The sequence below is a fragment of the Cyprinus carpio genome, chromosome A8 (assembly GCF_018340385.1).
Source record: "Cyprinus carpio isolate SPL01 chromosome A8, ASM1834038v1, whole genome shotgun sequence".
NCBI lineage: Eukaryota > Metazoa > Chordata > Actinopteri > Cypriniformes > Cyprinidae > Cyprinus > Cyprinus carpio.
This window is the reverse complement of record NC_056579.1, coordinates 17,468,779-17,487,373: the sequence shown is the minus strand read 5'-3', so window position 1 is coordinate 17,487,373 and position 18,595 is coordinate 17,468,779. Positions and strand designations below refer to the sequence as shown.

At 34.4% G+C, this 18,595-nt stretch overlaps 1 protein-coding gene across 1 annotated transcript in view; it reads right to left on the bottom strand.

Annotated features, from left to right (window-relative positions):
* Positions 1-18,595, bottom strand: part of LOC109097935 (GDNF family receptor alpha-2-like) — a 67,205-nt gene that overhangs the window by 4,977 nt on the left and 43,633 nt on the right. The window contains exons 5-7 of the mRNA XM_042762559.1: positions 7,733-7,842; positions 6,055-6,195; positions 3,914-4,077 (exon numbers count right to left, since the gene is read on the bottom strand). Coding sequence (XP_042618493.1) covers positions 3,914-4,077; positions 6,055-6,195; positions 7,733-7,842 — 415 coding nt within the window. The remainder of the gene's footprint in view (positions 1-3,913; positions 4,078-6,054; positions 6,196-7,732; positions 7,843-18,595) is intronic.

Here is an 18,595-nt window from a genome sequence, read left to right as displayed (position 1 = left end):
TTGGATTTTAATGTTATTTTAGTTTAGTTCATTTATAATTATAGTGTGGGGAACATGTTTTGGTTTATTTCAACATTTTATTTGCTAATTGTGTTCAGCCCAAATGTGTTTTTGCACCACTGCCTGATTCTTTAGCGAACTGGGTGCTAAAACTAACCGTGCAAATAAACAACACTATCAATAGGTGCGATTCAATCTTAGTAAATTTACTCCATTGTGTTTATATCTTCCTGTTCATGCCATAACTACAAATGCACTATTCACGTAATACTAAGTTCAAGTGAAAGAAATACTACTGCAGTTACAGTACCAATATCTTATTATTTATCAGTGTTTGTGTATGGTACGTCTCTTTATTTTGTTTTATGTGTCATTTCACCTGATCTATGAATGTAGTGATTGTGTTGAATTAGCATTAGCTCATGCAGTGAACTTTCAGCGTTTCCTATGTAAACATGCATAATTAGATGCAGGCTTAGGCAAAAGCAATAACTGCCAGAACTGCAGCTGGCAAGGAGAGAGAGTGTGAAAGAGAGAGACAGACAGACAAAGCGAGAGACGGAGGAAGGGACCGAAATTGTGTGTTGACAGGCGGGGATGTTGGTGGTGGTGGAGAACCAGAGGACAGTGACTAAAAGCCAATTAATTAGCGAGAGCGGTGATGTGTGTCAGCTGCCTGTTGACATTAGCCCAGATCTCTGTTCACAGCTCTGCTAATGCCCTCCTCTCTTCCCTTCGCTTCTCAACATCTTCCTCCATTTCTCTTCCACTCATTTGCATCTCAGCTCTTTGCTTTAGAACTCTCACACTTGTCCTGATTGTTTACACAGAAACGCACAGAAAGACACTGATGTGTAAACCTTGCACCGCTACATACAACTCTGTTCAAAACAAACCAACACACAAATACTCGCAAAATCATTCATCCTTGTACACTTTGTGACGGCAAACCATGCTTCATATCAACCTTATTTTTAATGTAAGACTGGTGAATGAGTGAATTATAATAAATGATTTTGTAAAAAAAAAAAAGTAGTAATTTTTGAATTCAGATGTAGTTATTTGGCTTTATTGTTCACATGGTATATTTTTTGTTTGTTTTGTTTTGTTCACATGGTATATTTTGCTTTGCTTTGCTTAGGCTACCTCCATATTATGTTCTTGACTCAATGTGGGACATGTCATAATAATGATTGCCCAACTCAAAGGTAAAAATTTCCCAGGTGCATTTGAAGGCAGCATAATTTTGATTCTTTGTTATCAATTTTTCAGCATTAAATCATTTTTGTTTTTTTTTTAAACAGCATTTCTGATTTAAATCATAAATTCTCTTATTAAAGAAGCACATGGCTATGTCCATGACTGTATCATTGGAGAAAGCATAACTGCCATATTTGTCAGTCATAGTGGGCCCAGGGGTTGATTATTCCATAAACTTTAGGGAAATTACCTGCTGTACATTGTGGAAGAAATGTATTCATGTGAATCGGTTCAAACGGCATGTTTCAAGTTAATTCAAATTCGTACATTTCTTTGTGTTGTTGGCCCATGTGACATTTTTACAAGTTGTTTGGCAAAAAAAAAAAAGGTAAATATTTCTGTTTATACCACAGGGCTGTTGAATGCTTGAATGGTTGACGAACATTTGAAGATTTGCTCTTATGGTTACACTTTCTTTCGATAGTCCACTTTAAACATAGATATGCATATGTAGATTAAACATTCAACCACTCCAGGCACGTCAACATGCCCGTCATCTTAGAACGGTCAATCTGTCGTCACTCACAGTAAAAAATGAATGACTTTTCCAGATTCCAGACATTTGCGCAGCCTCTGGTGTACAGTATAACTACAGTTGCAGACGAACAGTCAACTTGCTCTTGAGTGTTCATGAACTAGCTTTGACAGTTCTACTATGGCTTACATATAGTGGAATATATGTATGTGAGTCTATGGCATTAGACATTCTAATAACCACAAGTAACTTTGAATCTACATGTCGACTAACTGTCATTAATTTGCATCTACGCTTCATTAGAATATTACTAGACTGTTAGGTTAGGGTTAGTAGAATAATTTGACGGATGCTTGTAAAGTTATAGCCATCAAAATAAAGTGTTGGCAGATATTAAGCAGACAGTCTGCTATTTCTCTAATGACTGCTAGTTGAGATGTAGTTGCAAAGTTACTTAAATTTAGTAGGTTGTCTATAGTGGACTATCAAAATAAAGTTGACTGCATTACATTTCCATATCACTTAACCATAACCTACTAAGATGTTGACCAAGCAAATAAATATGACTAACAATAGGATAAAAATGTCCATTTCTATGTTTTTCTAATGAAATTACATTTTATTATGTATTATTAATTGAATTTAATTATTTTATTTTATTTATGGTGGGAGACACAATAGGAATAATCAGATGAATATCTGATAATTCATACCAATATATCACTGGAGACGATTTATAATGTTGTGTGAATAGAATGTGGCCTCGGTTGTGCCCATAAGCAAGACATGCCACTTCTACATGTAGATTCTGTGAGGGAACATCCTTCCTGCCTCAGGCACACTTTAAGTGCTATTGGACTTGCTAGACAGAGCAAAGCGCCCCCTTTGAATTTCACCTCCAAAAATCACTGTGATGTTGAACTCTGCCTGGAATTAAAAAATGGTAAACAGAGCGAGACTTTGCCCATTTTCTCTCTACCTGTCAGAATGAGAAAAATGGCCCATGGCAAACTATTCATCTTTCATTTGAGTGGGACCAGAAGAAAAATCTGAGTTACAGCAGTGGGGTTAATCTGTGATGTGCATCTGACACGTTTCTGAATTGTTGGAGAATGGTGAAGTTTGACAATGTTTCCCCTCAGGCAGTCTCTAATTATAAACTTCCTGCTTGGGTAATGCACTAATTATAATTTTTACAATAAATTAAGCATTTCTCTACTGGCTCTGCATGTATAGACACATGCACACACATGAACACATCATACAGTGTAAATAGTGACATGCAGTTTTGTGGCTCCTTAGGGAAATCGTGAGGACACGTTTTTCTGTCTGGTCTATTTGTGCTGTTTTCAGGTGCACATTCAATCATTTTACATTTTCAACTTTAATATGTTAATTATGAGCCCATCAACATCCCTGGAGAGTATTCTGCACTCAGGTGAAAAACTCTGCAAAGCAGTGTGTGTGTGTGTGTGCAATTAACCAAACAAAGGTACAAATGTCAACTAATTTATTTCTTGTTGTTTGTTTATTCTAGAGTTGTTCATAGCTTGACTTTTGTCAACTAGTCCAATCAAAAGCTAATTAAATGCAAAGTGACAGTTAGCATACAATATTCCTATATGCAAATATGTTGCTGTTTTTTCACTACAGTACAGTATGTATGACTAAAATAAATGAGTAAAGTGTGTTGATGTTCTGTAAATGCAGCTTTGTAAGCGGTGAGATCTGAATATTTACTAACCTCAACATGTTCAGCATTTTAATTCATTCACATAGCTGCTTCTTTTACTTTCTGCATCAGTGATTACAACACCTCAGATTCTTACTAAGCTTATCCTTGTGGAAAAACTGTTCTTTTTATATAGAACATTTAAAATAGAATATATAAAAGTGTGGACATATTGTAATGTTTTCAACACTCACTTGCATTAACTGCAGTTAAATTAAAATGTATCAGATTACATTTAAATGCAACAGCAGTAGAATTTAGGTACAGATTTATATTTAATTTCATAATTATCTCTATAGTCTTTGAAGGTACAAGTGCGCATTCATAACAATTAAGGGCACTTTTTTTTCCGCCATGGTATTACTGACTCAAATCCACATTATTATTCAAATTCACAATGCAATATACAATGCTAAAACTACTCGACCGCATAAAATCTGACTTACATTTAAATTCCCACAGGATGATATGATGCAGGGCTCCTCCCCAAGTTCCATAGTTGTTTTAGGGATGCTGGCAGTGATCTCAAGATCAGGTTTCACTGAGCCTGTAGTAGGCTGAGGATCAGGCTTGGGTAGCGACCCATAGCCAAAGGCCTGGATAGCATTTCCTGTGGGAAGAGAAAAGGAAAAAAAAAAAAAAACTAAATTCAAAGCACATTTTCATAAGAGAATGTCAGAGAGACTTTAACTCGCCAGATCCCTTGAGGAGAAAAGTGATGTCTTCTTCTCCAAGTTTGTTAGGAGCGAGGGATAGTTATCTGTATCTGAGGGTCAGCATTTCAGTTAAATGCTTATTCTGCAACACTTGCATATTTTGAATCTGTTAATTGTTCGAAAAACAAAAGACACACAAACACACACACACACACACACACACACACACACACACACACACACACACACACACACACAGGCTGTCTTACAGTTACGTGAGCTGGCTTGCTATCTACTGCCTCCAGGAGCTTGTGTCTACTATATAAAACACTCTTAATAGGCAACAATTTCCCTAACCACATTTACCAACAGCATAAGAATAATGCTGCTAATATGAAGCAGACAGGAGATATGACTACTAAATTAAAAAGACTTTCATATTAGCATGTTGCTTACATCAAACCTCAGGACACAAATTTGATTATTGCGTTCCGCTATGTAATGACATACATTTATCACATTGCATAAATTTTGTCTGCCAATCTTGGATGTATATTGCAACTTATTATGCAATCTTGTTTGCAAAAATGACATATGTAATGGTACATTGCAATTCACCCATATAACAAGGTATTGTTAACTTTTGGTTAACTGTCACTTGAAAGTTTGCCTACAATTCCTTAAAATTCAGTCTACGAAAGCATCACACTAGGTTTTGTAACAGTGTCATGATTTACATGAAATCCATGCAAATTATACCGTATCCATGCTTGTTTTGACTTGAGAAATCTTTTTCAGCCTATCTCTCAGTGGGATATCGGATGAAATGTCTCCTGAGCTAATGCCTTAAGCTCTGTAGCTTATTATCTTATGTTTTCGTTTTCCGCTCTGTTATTTATTTCACTCTCTGGAAGATATTCCTGACAAGCAATCAAACTTTTTTTGGTGGAATCTATTCATCTTTGATTGTCTTTTATTTGCTTCCTATAATTATTTTATTTGCCTGTTTCTAATTATGCATTTTTTATAACCATTGATACAGAAAGTCTGTTGAGGGATAGTAAAGGTGTTCTTTCCAATTTTTCCTCTCTCACAGAACCAGCACTTGTTCAACATTTGTCAGACACAAATAATCTGTCTGTCTGTTTCTGTCGGTCCTCTCTCTTCTCAGCTCTCAAATACAAATGTCCCCAAATAGATGGATCATCAAAATAATATTAACACTATTTCCCCAAAACTGACCTTTCCTTGTCAACTTAGCAGGAAACCGCTTCAGTGTAATCTATTGGTATTTTCCTTGAGCATAACGCAGACAAATAATCATATACCTAACTGCATAGAAACAAGATGATTTTGCACAGCTATGAACCATGATTTGCTACATGCTATTGCTATTCTAGATGATGAATGATTGAATGAATAAATTAAATTAGATGATCTTTATAAAATAAGCCATAAAGCTCAGTTTAAATTACTGAACGGACACATTATCACTATGAAATACCAAAAAAGGCGTCCTGTAGCGGCACATGAAAACAAGTCAGGCTGCAAGCCTTATTAAGCCTCAGCCTACATGTTTACTTTCTGCCAACAAGCATGACATTAGTTACAAAACAATCAGACATTTATGATTCTGGAGGTGGGTAGAGCTTCCACACATGGAATGAATTTTCTAATGAAAGTAAACACAAAACATGGCAGGTTTCAAACATTGTCACCTTGGCTGCAGCATTCAGGTTTAAAAAGTAGTAAAGAAAGCTATTTCTAAACAGACGCATGCTCATATAAGTACCACAGCCTCAGTTGCTTTTTAAAAAGTGGAGTATAAATTCTGAATTGAATGTAAATGCTGAAAGCTAAGTGGCGAGTGAAGCTAGAAGGGACAGACTTTGCAGACGAAAAGCTTTCATAACAAAAGAAGAAAGACTTACGGAGACAGTTGTTTTCTCTGAAGTCCTGTAGAAATTTCTCACACTCCTCCTCCTGATTCCCGCTGCCTCTGCAGGTACACCAGGGGGAGATGGTGAAGTTTGAGTGACCCGAGTCCATGTAGTTAGGAGTCATATCTGTACCTATAGGGAAAACAAATAAAATTAAATATGTCATTCTAGGTTACTGAATAATGTGTATAATAGTGAACTATTAAATGAACTCGAGCATGAGCATTACTTTTCATAGGTAAAATTTTTATTTTATTTGTCTTCTTGTCATTTATCTTCTTGATCAATCAATGAGTCAAAAACCAAATATTTGTTCAGTTTAATTATATTTGATGTGCTTTTAATGTTTACTGAAGATGGTGCAAAGAGGGTTGATTTAATATTAATAGTACATTTCTCCTGATCTGTTTAGATGTTTATATATATATATATATATATTTATCTATATAATATATTATATATAGAGATATTATTAGATATATCGATTACTATACACTACCATTCAAAAGCCATTAAGAATTTTTTTTCTTTTGAAAGAAGTCTCTCATACTCAACAAGGCTGCATTTGTTTGATCAGAAGTACTGTAATATTGTGAGGCATTTTTACAATCTGAAATAACTGTTTTACATTTTAATATATTTTAAAATGTAATTTATTTCTGTGATGACAAAGATGATTTATTTTCAGCATCATTAAGTCTTTCTTTGTTGTATGATGATTTTTGAGATATTTATTATAGTATATTATTATTTTTTGCTTGTGGAGAAAATTTTTTTTGGAATTAACAATTATCGATGTTAAATACAGTTGTGCTTCTTGATTTTTTTTTTTTTTGGAAAGTATTATATATTTCTTTCAAATTTCTTTGATGAATAGAAAGTTCAAAAGTACAGAATTTATTTACATGCAAAGGTCACTTGTGATCAATTTTATGCATACTTGCTGAATAAAAGCATTAATTCCTTAAAATAATTAAAACAAATAAATAAATAAATAAAATAAATTATTGTAAACCCCCAATTTTTTTATGGAAATTTACCACTTTTTAATTAATTGTATTATGTGCTTATAAGTATCTTCATATATCCACACGTTGATGAATCATTCATCATAATCATTTAGCTTTATTATTATCCAGTCATGCTCTTTTCAGAAAAGCAATTGTTATCCAGTAGCACATATTTAAACGGAGTAAACATATTCTAAGAAAAAATAGCTTACAAAAATTCACTGCATTTATATATGTTGTATATCTATATCCCAAATAGAATTATACATATATATATATATATATATATCATAGTATATATATATATATATATATATATATATATAGTAGTCAACATTTCAAGTGGATCAAAAAAGTTCATCAAATTTGTCCTAAGACAAGAACACTTTTGGTTTTTAGGTTTTAGGACAACTTTGATGAAAGGTTTTGATCCACTTCAAATGTTGACTACTATATATATATATAATAGATAGATATATATATATAATATATATATATATATATATATATATATATATATATATGTATAATTCTATTTGGGATATAGATATACCCATATATAAATGCAGTGAATGTAGATATATAATATACCCATATATATAGATATATATATATATATATATATATACTATATATATATATATATATATATGACTCACCAATGAGTCTGGTGTAAGATGTAAGGCAGGCCTGATAGTCATCGTTGAGGCAGCCGCTGATGGAGTGAGGGGTCATCTGACAGTTTGTGTGGAAATCAGCCAGTCGTGACCTTGGCACAAAAACACAGCAGCAACATGTCAACATGAGACTACTTTCCATAAAAAACAAAGTGCGGTCAGTCTATAGTTTTCTCTAGGGTGAAACTTTGGGGAAAGTTTGTGCGTATGTGTTTATGCCTGAAGAGACCAGCTGCAATACACAAAGGACAGTGTTTGAGTCTATGCATGTTCAGAGGCATCTTCAGCTTCACACATCACTGCTTTTTCTTCAAGATAAGGGGAAATCATGACCATTTCTCTCTCTTTTACTGTCTTTCATTCTTTCTCTCTCTCTTTTTTCCTCCATCCATTAGTTAATCATCGTTGCTGACCGTGACCGCAGCATGTCTGTGGTTCAGAGGCATCCTGAGGGTCAGACAGAAGACAGGACGTCCTCTGTGAAGCATAAGAGGGAACAAGAACTTCCACAAATACTTGAACTGTCTTCTTATAGCTTGGCCTTCCAATCTCTGTCTGTATAAGGCAATAAATAAACCACTGGCAATTTGTTGTTGCAGAGAATTTTAAACATTGTCAGACAAGTTTACAGATGCCATTGACGTGCAGTATTTCTGTCCTCCTCCTGCAGGAGATCTGGGAACACTGCTGTGTGGGCCAACAATTGAACAGACACAGCGGACGTTTCTCAGCACCCACAGACATCACCAGTCCAACCACACACACACAACCCATAGTCATCGGTCCTTTACGCAATACACATTTACATTTATGGTCATTTCTTTGCTGTTTTGTAGCTTGGAACGGTTTAGAACAGAACTGTGCATGATCTCATTAGTAGTTATACGGTAGGAATTGTTAGTTCCAGCATGCATACATTTTCATATGCTGCAAAGAGAGACAGCTTCTAAAACATTAGCATTTTATGTATGGGTGACTTTAGAGATGTCCAAATGTTAATTCATAATTTTATGTTCATAGAATTAAAAGGTTAATTTTATTGTATTTCATCAATAAGATTAATTAGCTCAGAAATTATCTATATAATAGTATATTGCAACTATATACACTTTTTTATTTAAAAATAAGTATTTTAATTTATTTTAAAATGCATTTTATAACCATGATGTCAGAAATAAGCCAATACTCCAGTCATATGATCCTTTAGAAATCATTCTCATATGCTTATTGGTGCTCAAGAAATATTTCTTCTTATTATCAGTGTCAAAAACAGTAGTGCTGTTTAATTTTTATTTATGTATTTATTTTTTTTGAAACCATGATATATTTGTTCAGAATTGTTTGAATGGAAAGTTTAAAGAAAAACATTTATTAGAAATCTTTTGTGCCATTATTAATGTCTTTTCTGCCACTTTTAAATTTGATTTTCCTTGTTGGAAATAAATAAATAAATATATTATTATTATCATTCCCCAAAGAAGTAGTTAGGTTTATGTAGGATTGGGGTTAGGAGCTAAAATAATATGTGCGTCTCAATAAATTAGAATGTCATGGAAAAGTTTAATTAATTCAGTAATTCAACTCAAATTGTGAAACTCGTGTATTAAATAAATTCAATGCACACAGACTGAAGTAGTTTAAGTCTTTGGTTCTTTTAATTGGGATGATTTTGGCTCACATTTAACAAAACCCACCAATTCATCTCAACAAATTAGAATATGGTGACATGCCAATCAGCTAATCAACTCAAAACACCAGCAAAGGTTTCCTGAGCCTTCAAAATGGTCTCTCAATTTGGTTCACTAGGCTACACAATCATGGGGAAGACTGCTGATCTGACAGTTGTACAGACGACAATCATTGAAACCCTTCACAAGGAGGGTAAGCCACAAACATTCATTGCCAAAGAAGCTGGCTGTTCACAGAGTGCTGTATCCAAGCAGGTTAACAGAAAGTTGAGTGGAAGGAAAAAGTGTGGAAGAAAAAGATGCACAACCAAACGAGAGAACCGCAGCCTTATGAGGATTGTCAAGCAAAATCAGTTCAAGAATTTGAGTGAACTTCACAAGGAATGGACTGAGGCTAGGGTCAAGGCATCAACAGCCACCAAGGAATTTGGCTACAGTTGTCGTATTCCTCTTGTTAAGCCACTCCTGAACCACTGACAACGTCAGAGGCGTCTTACCTGGACTAAGGAGATGAAGAACTGAACTGCTGCCCAGTGGTCCAAAGTCCTCTTTTCAGATGAGAGCAAGTTTTGCGTTTCATTTGGAAACCAAGGTCCTAGAGTCTGGAGGAAGGGTGGAGAAGCTCATAGCCCAAGTTGCTTGAAGTCCAGTGTTAAGTTTCCACAGTCTGTGATGATTTGGGGTGCAATGTCATCTGCTGGTGTTGGTCCATTGTGTTTTTTGAAAACCAAAGTCACTGCACCCGTTTACCAAGAAATTGTGGAACACTTCATGCTTCCTTCTGCTGACCAGCTTTTTGAAGATGCTGATTTCATTTTCCAGCAGGATTTGGCACCTGCCCACACTGCCAAAAGCACCAAAAGTTGGTTAAATGGCCATGGTGTTGGTGTGCTCTGACTGGCCAGCAAACACACCAGATCTGAACCCTATAGAGAATCTATGGGGTAATGTCAAGAGGAAAATGAGAAACAAGAGACCAAAAAATGCAGATGAGCTGAAGGCCACTGTCAAAGAAACCTGGGCTTCCATACCACCTCAGCAGTGGCACATACGGATCACCTCCATGCCACGCCGAATTGAGGCAGTAATTAAAGCAAAAGGAGCCCCTACCAAGTATTGAGTACATGAAAAGTAAATGAACATACTTTCCAGAAGACCAACAATTCACAAAAAAATGTTTTTTTTTTTTTTTTATTGTTTTTTTTTTAATTGGTCTTGTGAAGTATTCTAATTTGTTGAAATTGGTGGGTTTTTGTTAAATGTGAGCCAAAATCATCACAATTAAAAGAACCAAAGACTTCAACTACTTCAGTTTGTGTGCATTGAATTTATTTAATACACGAGTTTCACAATTTGAATTACTGAAATAAATGAACTTTTCTATGACATTCTAATTTATTGAGATGCACCTGTATAGTCTATACTGAAATGTAACTATCCTATTCTGCAGCCGATGTAGGCCATGTGATTCTCAGATTACTCACTTTCTTCAAACAAACAGTGTGTATGTTCTATATTTTTTATTAAAATTCAGGTTTTGACAAGTTACTGAGGAAATCATTTCATCATCCCTGCTAAAATTAAAGTTTTCCTCAATGACAGATATCCAAAGAGATCTTTTTACTCCTCATACACTGTATCAGTAGTATATTTTCCTGTAGTCAGGAACAACAAATCATATCCAATCATGAACATAATTTAAGTTAAATATACAGATACATGGAGCATGATTTTTACCACTAAGGATTTACAGGAGACCGAACTAGTGAGTTATAAAATCACATCATGCAGTGCTTCTTTTAGTCCGACTAGTTGAAACAATTTTTATTATTTTTTTTTTACAATGAAAAAAAAGTTCAAATAGACAGTTGCATCAATGAAGAAGAATGGGTTCTGAAACAACCCTACTATTAAAATCTGATTACAAAAGTTAGCTTGGATCACACTCTCATTATTGTAATTTACAGACATTATCTCCGGTCTTAGAAACCTCTCCTTCAAAAACCACTTGGCAAACACTGTTGTTCCAGTGCCCTTTGTTGCACTCTAAAGTTTGAGTCAGACAGAAAGTACAGTTAGAAGCAGGTCTCTGTGGAATGTAGTACTACTAAACACAGATACGGTTTAACTCATACACCCTCCCTCCTCTGTAAATACACCTTTTAATCAGCATACAGCTAAAGACCCCGCTGTGATTTACATGTCTAATTACATCTGTTCACGCTGCTGGAATCAAATGGAGAAGTACAAAAAATATTGATGTACCAGTTGGGTTCCCAACATGATATAAATACCTGAAAGAATAGGGGCTGGAAGTCATAAAACTTCACAGAACTTCCTGAGCTCCGTTCTAACTTTTTTTTTTTTTTTTTTTTTTTTACTATTGCACAATATGGCAAACGGGCAAGATGTTTTATATCCTTGTTATACATTTACAATGTTTTTGTATTTCAAAGCAATACCAACAATGTCCAATGAAATATACTTGACAAATTTTTGGCAAAAGCAAAGTTTATTCCATTGCAATTACTAATAAATACTCTTTGCCCTGAGAAAATACAAAACAAAAACAGTGCTACAGTCTGTTGTGAATGAGCCTGTAAGTTAAAACACATTGATCGGCAGTGGTGTGTGATAAACCTCTGAGGAGGCAAAGTTCTTTTATCTTCAGTCCAATGTCAATTAATTTACCAGTTACATTTGATATTTTACAAAGTTCCCAGGTACACGGCATATAGGACACTATTTACTTTACACTACACTCTCAGAAAAAATGGTATAAAGCTGTCACTGGGGTGGTACCCTAAAGCATAAAAGCTAAAAGTTAATCATTGTACCTTATTTACCCCTATATGCAACAAAGCTACATATTAGTACCTAAATAATTGTATAAAAGTAAGTTTTGAAAGGTACCACTCCAGTGACAGCTTTGTTATATTTGTATTTGTTTATTTTATTTTATTTATTTATTTCCCGGAGAGCAGGGGCTACAACAAGCAATTAATATTGCAATATTATTTCATATTTATGTAAAAAAAAAAAAAAAATCATATATTTTTTTAATTAAATCAATGCAGTACAAGTAATTTTTATTTTATTTTAATTACTAGCTGTTTTTTTTTTTTTTAACAGTGTAACAAATCACAGCAATGTGGACACTATATCCTCTCATGTGACTTTTTGTCTATATTTCTTAGTGAGAAAAAAAATGAGCTCAAGGGAAACAAAAGAGATGCAGTTTCCCTCTAAAAGAGAGTTATTTTAGAGAAATGAGTGGTTTATACATTATTTGATCTTTTATTTTGCAATATTTGTTTTATTTTTGTATTGTTGATTATTTTACCTCTATATCCCTCCGAGAAAAAGCATTCCTGTTCTTCAGCTTCATCTTTTGAGATGCTCAAAGACATAGTGACAAGTGATGGACACTGTTTCCCCCACATGTTATCAGGAATTGAAATTGCTGCCTGTCTTAGACTCAGTCAATAGTTATATCTATTATTCCCTCACCTACAGCTGCGACATTATCAGATGACGAAAGACTCTGAAACCGGATCTCCTTTAGTTTCTACTGCATTAACCAGCTAATGAAGCGAATAATGCTAGTCTTATTTGTTCTACGTCTTATTTGTTCTCTCTATCTTACGGTGTTAGTTGTAATCTCAGAGGACATTGCGCTTTTCCTTTTTGTTTCCGTGTAATGAGAGTTTTTTTTTCTTTATAATTTTAGACAGACTTTTCTCCATCTTGATCAAATAGAGTACTCATCCTGCTTATGAGTTTAAGCCACAAGAGGAGTGTGTTTTTATGTCATGGGGAAGCTGTTATGGTAACTGAAATGTATCTTATCAGCAGAGAAGATGCAAGAACCTACCAAACCTACTTTTTCATGGCAAAAGAAGACAGGATAGACCAAGATAGAAAAGTTGTAGTGGCAGGTTTTGCCTTTCTGGTGAGGACAATATAACTGCTATAATTTACTGTTCATTTGAAGTTTAGAAAAGGCTGTCTAGGATTGTTTGAGCAGAAAGTGCTCTGGCATCAAGATAAAGCACATTTCAGTTCTAGCTAGGACTCCTCTATTATACCTGAGCGGACCACTCACTGCTCAAATTACAGCCTGTCTGCCTTCGAAGGGTTAGAAAGGTCCTTTTAGATTCTCTATTCTCTGAGAAAACCCCAAACTGAGCACCACTAGTTCTTCATAAAAAAATTAAAAAAATAAAATAAAAAAAGATACTTAAAATACTGTAATTTGGTCAGTTTTTTGTGATAATGAATCTCGATTCAGTGCTCTTTAGGCAAATGAGTAATTAATATCTTTTAAACAGTGCTTCTCATTGCTATGGACGGCACTGAAACAGAGGCAGCATTAACGTTTATCTTAGGATTCACAGTGTACAGGAATTTAATGGAGTGGTAGTTTGTAATTAATTATTTCTAGTTCAAGTATTTTGTAATCATCAGAATTAGTTGGATATTTAACATGAATGAAGGACAGATGTTTGTCAATGTTTCAAAATAAGGAAACCATCAACACCAAGGTATGCAACAGTACAACCTATTGAACAGACTGTAAATACTGCATGTGTAACCCTTATAGGGTCAAACGGTACTTGTTTATGTGAAATTCCGTAATCTGATGGCACAGAGGCCAGTTTTTTTTTTTTTTTACACATTTTGAAGTTAGTTGAATAAAGATTAAAATCTGCTTTCATTGCACATAGAGTACCTGAAACTATGCCTCTCAATTGGCAAATGATGGAGTTACTCTGTACTTGAGAATGAAAGAGCTCTCCTGATGCTGGCTTGAAGTACAAAGAGCTGAGCCACTTTGAGACTAATGATTGACACTGACAAACAAAAGGGCCCTGCACCTTATGTCAAGAAAGCAATTGAAATGGTCCAATCTCTATTGAATTTCAGACTTATCGATGTTGAGGGCCATTACTGGGCCTTTATGTTAGATTCATCTTCCATTCAGATGTATTGATTCACCCCAGAGAGAATCATTTCTCCTCATATTGTATATAGTAAATTTGAAATATTTAACTTAAAAGGAGACAGTGCTGCTTTTTCAGTCTAGATGATTGTGGGCTTAAGAAACTGTAGAGCAGACAGCATGTTTAATTTAACACAAATTAAAACGAGGCCATGGAGGATAGAAGTACAATACTTAAGGTTGATTGTTATTTTCTCCTTCACAAAAGAAGATATTTTGAAGGATGTTTCAACTGTTTCTGTCCATAGCATGATTATAAGTGAAATAGTTTGAAAAGAGTTCAACACGACAACAACATTAACTACTGCACGTCTCTAAGCAACACAGAGTTTCTGAACGAATCAGTTGAGTGAATAATTCAGCGACTCACTCATAAAGACAGTGGCTGTGTCCAAAATAGCATGCTCTCTGAGTAGGTACTTCTTTTGAATAAGTAATTATTTTGCTTCTGTTAAAAAAGAACTTACATTCCCCTCCAGTGGCCTCATGGGATAGCAAAATGTCCATCGGATGCACACTGCAGAATCATATCATATCATATCATATCATATCATATCATATCATATCATATCATATCATATCATATCATATCATATATTTTTTTTTTTTTTTTTTTTTTTTTTTTTTTTTTTTTTTTTTTTTTTTTTATTGTTAAAGATATAAATTTAGATTTTTACTACTACCACATTGCTTCACTTAGTCCTTTCTCTTTCCATATGAAGTCCTGACGCTTACAAATATTTTGCTCATCCTAGTCAGGGTTATGATAGAGCAGAGAAGTGGGTCAAGGTACCTGTGTTAAAATCGATCTGTTCTTTGCTTTCTCCCTGTGAAAGCCTATCCAAATCTCTCAGACAAATCAGATGTGGTGGACGAAAAACAACAGTGGAGACTTCAAACATTTTGATATGTTGCACTGATCCAGCTTCAAATCTATGCATGAAAGAGCTTCTGAGCTGAACAAGCCAAATGATTTGATGCCTTGTGAAGTGCCTTCTATATATTTTGTGTCTTTTATGGGTCTTCTTACTCATCTGTTGTGATATTTTAACACAGCTGTAGTGCCCAGACAGAGGTTTTAGTTAAATAATTCAAGTATTCCCCTCTTAAGTAATGAAGAATGATAAATGGGCCATAGTTCTGGACATGTCTGTTCTGGTCAATCACTGCTGATCTCCATGATGGCAAAGAATTTTTTTCATGGGTTGTCTATTCTTACGCCATTATTCTATGTTTATACCAAATCACTTGCTTCTGTCATTACATGTGCTCTGTTCCAAAACCCAGTGAGCTGCCTACAGAGGCATTTCATTATTGGAACGCTCCCAGCACAAAGGCTGTTCTAGTCATCTAGCCTATGGTAGACGCTTAGTTTTGGAATTTTAGAATTTAAAATTTTAGGGAATCATCACAAACATCTTTTGTAGAAGAATGCATTGTGTTTACAGGCCTGTTCGCACCAAGGACAATTCCTAACTATAAAGTTTTAACATTTGTTCTAATTCTGTGGAGAATATCAAAGTCTACAAAGAGGCAAAATCACTTTTAGAAAGTTTTATTTTATTTTTTCTAGCTGATGAATAATAAAAATACTGACAGTCATTTAGAATCCATCCATCGACTTTAAAACACTTGAGGATTTAAAGCAGCAGACATAACTTCACTGCATACTTCAACTACTTTAACTTTATTTATATAACAACGACAGTTGACCAATGTGCTGTACAATATGTCCAAAGATAGTAAATAAAATAAAAATAAAATAAAAAATTCAGCAATACTACCAACAACAACATAATAAATCAGCTATGATTAAAAGTTATATAAAATAGATATTGATAGATATTATTATTTAAAGCGTGTTTGTAATAAACAGAATGTCTATCATCTGTTGGTGTGGATGCAAATATGGTTATCGTTATGATTATCTTTATAGTTAGTGTTCTTGGTGTGAACAAGCCTCAACTCAATGAAAAAATGATTCCAAGATGGCTGACAATTTGAGAGCAATGTTGAATTATAAATTAATATATACATCACACAAAACTGAATAGTATGAAAATGCTTTTATTTAAAAAATGGTTATTTGTGTTTATTATATATTTTTAAGCTTATTAGAATATAACACTGTTACCTTAGCATCATGCTAATGTCAACCTCAACTGAAATTTTGAGTTGAGTTGCCTATGTAGAGCAAATTGTTCACTTATTAGGTACCCAGATGGAAGTTCAATGCTGCCTTCTAAGAGAAGCAGGTTATGGAACAGATATATAGTGTCTCTTTTAACACTTATAACAGTGCTAACCAATGTCAGTCCCTTTGTCTCATATGAACATTTCATTTATCTTATTTGTAACCACTTAAGCAATTTCAGATAAGCATGCCAAAAAAAAAAAAAAAAAAAAAAACCTTGACAAGGAAGCTTCTCTTTCTCCCAAGGCCTTACCTTCTTACTGTCTCTCCATCTTTGTTAAAGGTATGCAGTAGCAGCCTCCAGGTGTGTAAAATCCCTGCATTATTACAGGTGACCTGGTTTTGTGGAGCACATTGTGAAAACAGCTGAATCATGTTGCTTACACAACAGAAGTACAACCAGGTCCTTCATGACACCATTTTAATTCAGCTCCTGGTCCAGGCTTTTATTATTCTGTGAGTGGTTTAATGCAACTCACTTCTCGCCAACAAAACTGCATTTACTACATGATCCATCAAGTGCATCCAAAACCCTTGACTTTGTTTGACTTAATAACCTCCAGTTATTTTCGCATTACATCTTTACTCAAGTTTCTGCGCTGCCAGCTGCTGCCAGAATCATATTTAAGACACCGTTTTCAGCCAATGCAGTCACTGGCTTGGCGCCCTTCTACCTGTAATCCATTACCTAACTGTACAACGCACTCAGACTGATGTGACTGGCTACATCCAATTTTGTCATCTAAATTTCCTATCACTCCACATAAAAGCCATTTCACTTGGCCAGGTCAAGAAATCTTTCCATACTTTAGCAGAATGCAATGTGATGTGCTTAGTACATATATAAATCAGTAGAAAAAGCCAGATAAATGTTGATTATATGGTTTTATATGTTCAGCTTTTTGTTGTTCTACATAAACATGCATTAGACTGACATCTTTGACCACTGCACTACATCTTATTGTTTCAGTCTCCCTTTGTGAAAAATATGTGTGCTTAAAGGATTAGTTCACTTCCAGAAGAAAAATTTCCTGATAATTTACTCACATGAACATGAACATCTCGGATGACATGGGGGTGAGTAAATCATCAGGAATTTTTTATTCTAGAAGTGAACTACTCCTTAAAAAGAGGCATTTACCCAAACATGAAAATTCTGTCATAATTTACTCACCCTCAAACTGTTCCAAACCTTGCTAAATTTCTTTCTTCAGTGGAAAATAAAAGATATTTTGAAGAATGTTAATGTAATGTAACCAAACAGTTAATGGTCCCCACTGAATTATTTTTTCTATACATATGATGATTTTGGTTAGAAAATATCTTCTTTTGTGTTTAGCAGAAGAAATAATTTCATACATGTTTGGAACAACTTTAGTGAGTAAATAACAGAATTTAAATTTTTAGGTGAACTATCTCTTCAATTGTATTGAATGTACACGTTTTGTAGCATTATATAAATACAGTTGTAGTGTGTTTGTAAATATGATCTAACTTGCACATAATATAATTTAATGAAATACAAGGCCACTTAAGTGTACTTAAAGGGAGTGCACTTTATATAATTTTAATACAATTAAATAATGCACTTTGTTTAAAAACAGATGTTTAAATAGAAATGACTTTAAAGGGATAGTTCACACAAAATTGCAAATTTGATGTTTATCTGCTTACCGCTTGTGACAATACATTGATGTGTAAAGTCATGAAACGATCGGTCTGTGCAAGAAACTGAATAGTATTTAAATAGGGTTTGTTTTTTTTAACCTCTGATTCACCTCTATGTCCGAACTGTCCTGAGCGCATTCGCGTCTTCTTCAGCTGGCGCGTGACAAGTCTTCTTCTTCTTCTTGCTTTATGGCAGATCGCAGAATTATAAGTGCATTACCGCCACCTATCTCTCAAATGGACCATTGACACTCTATCTACAATCTCAGTTAGGAGTGTCAATGGTCCATCAG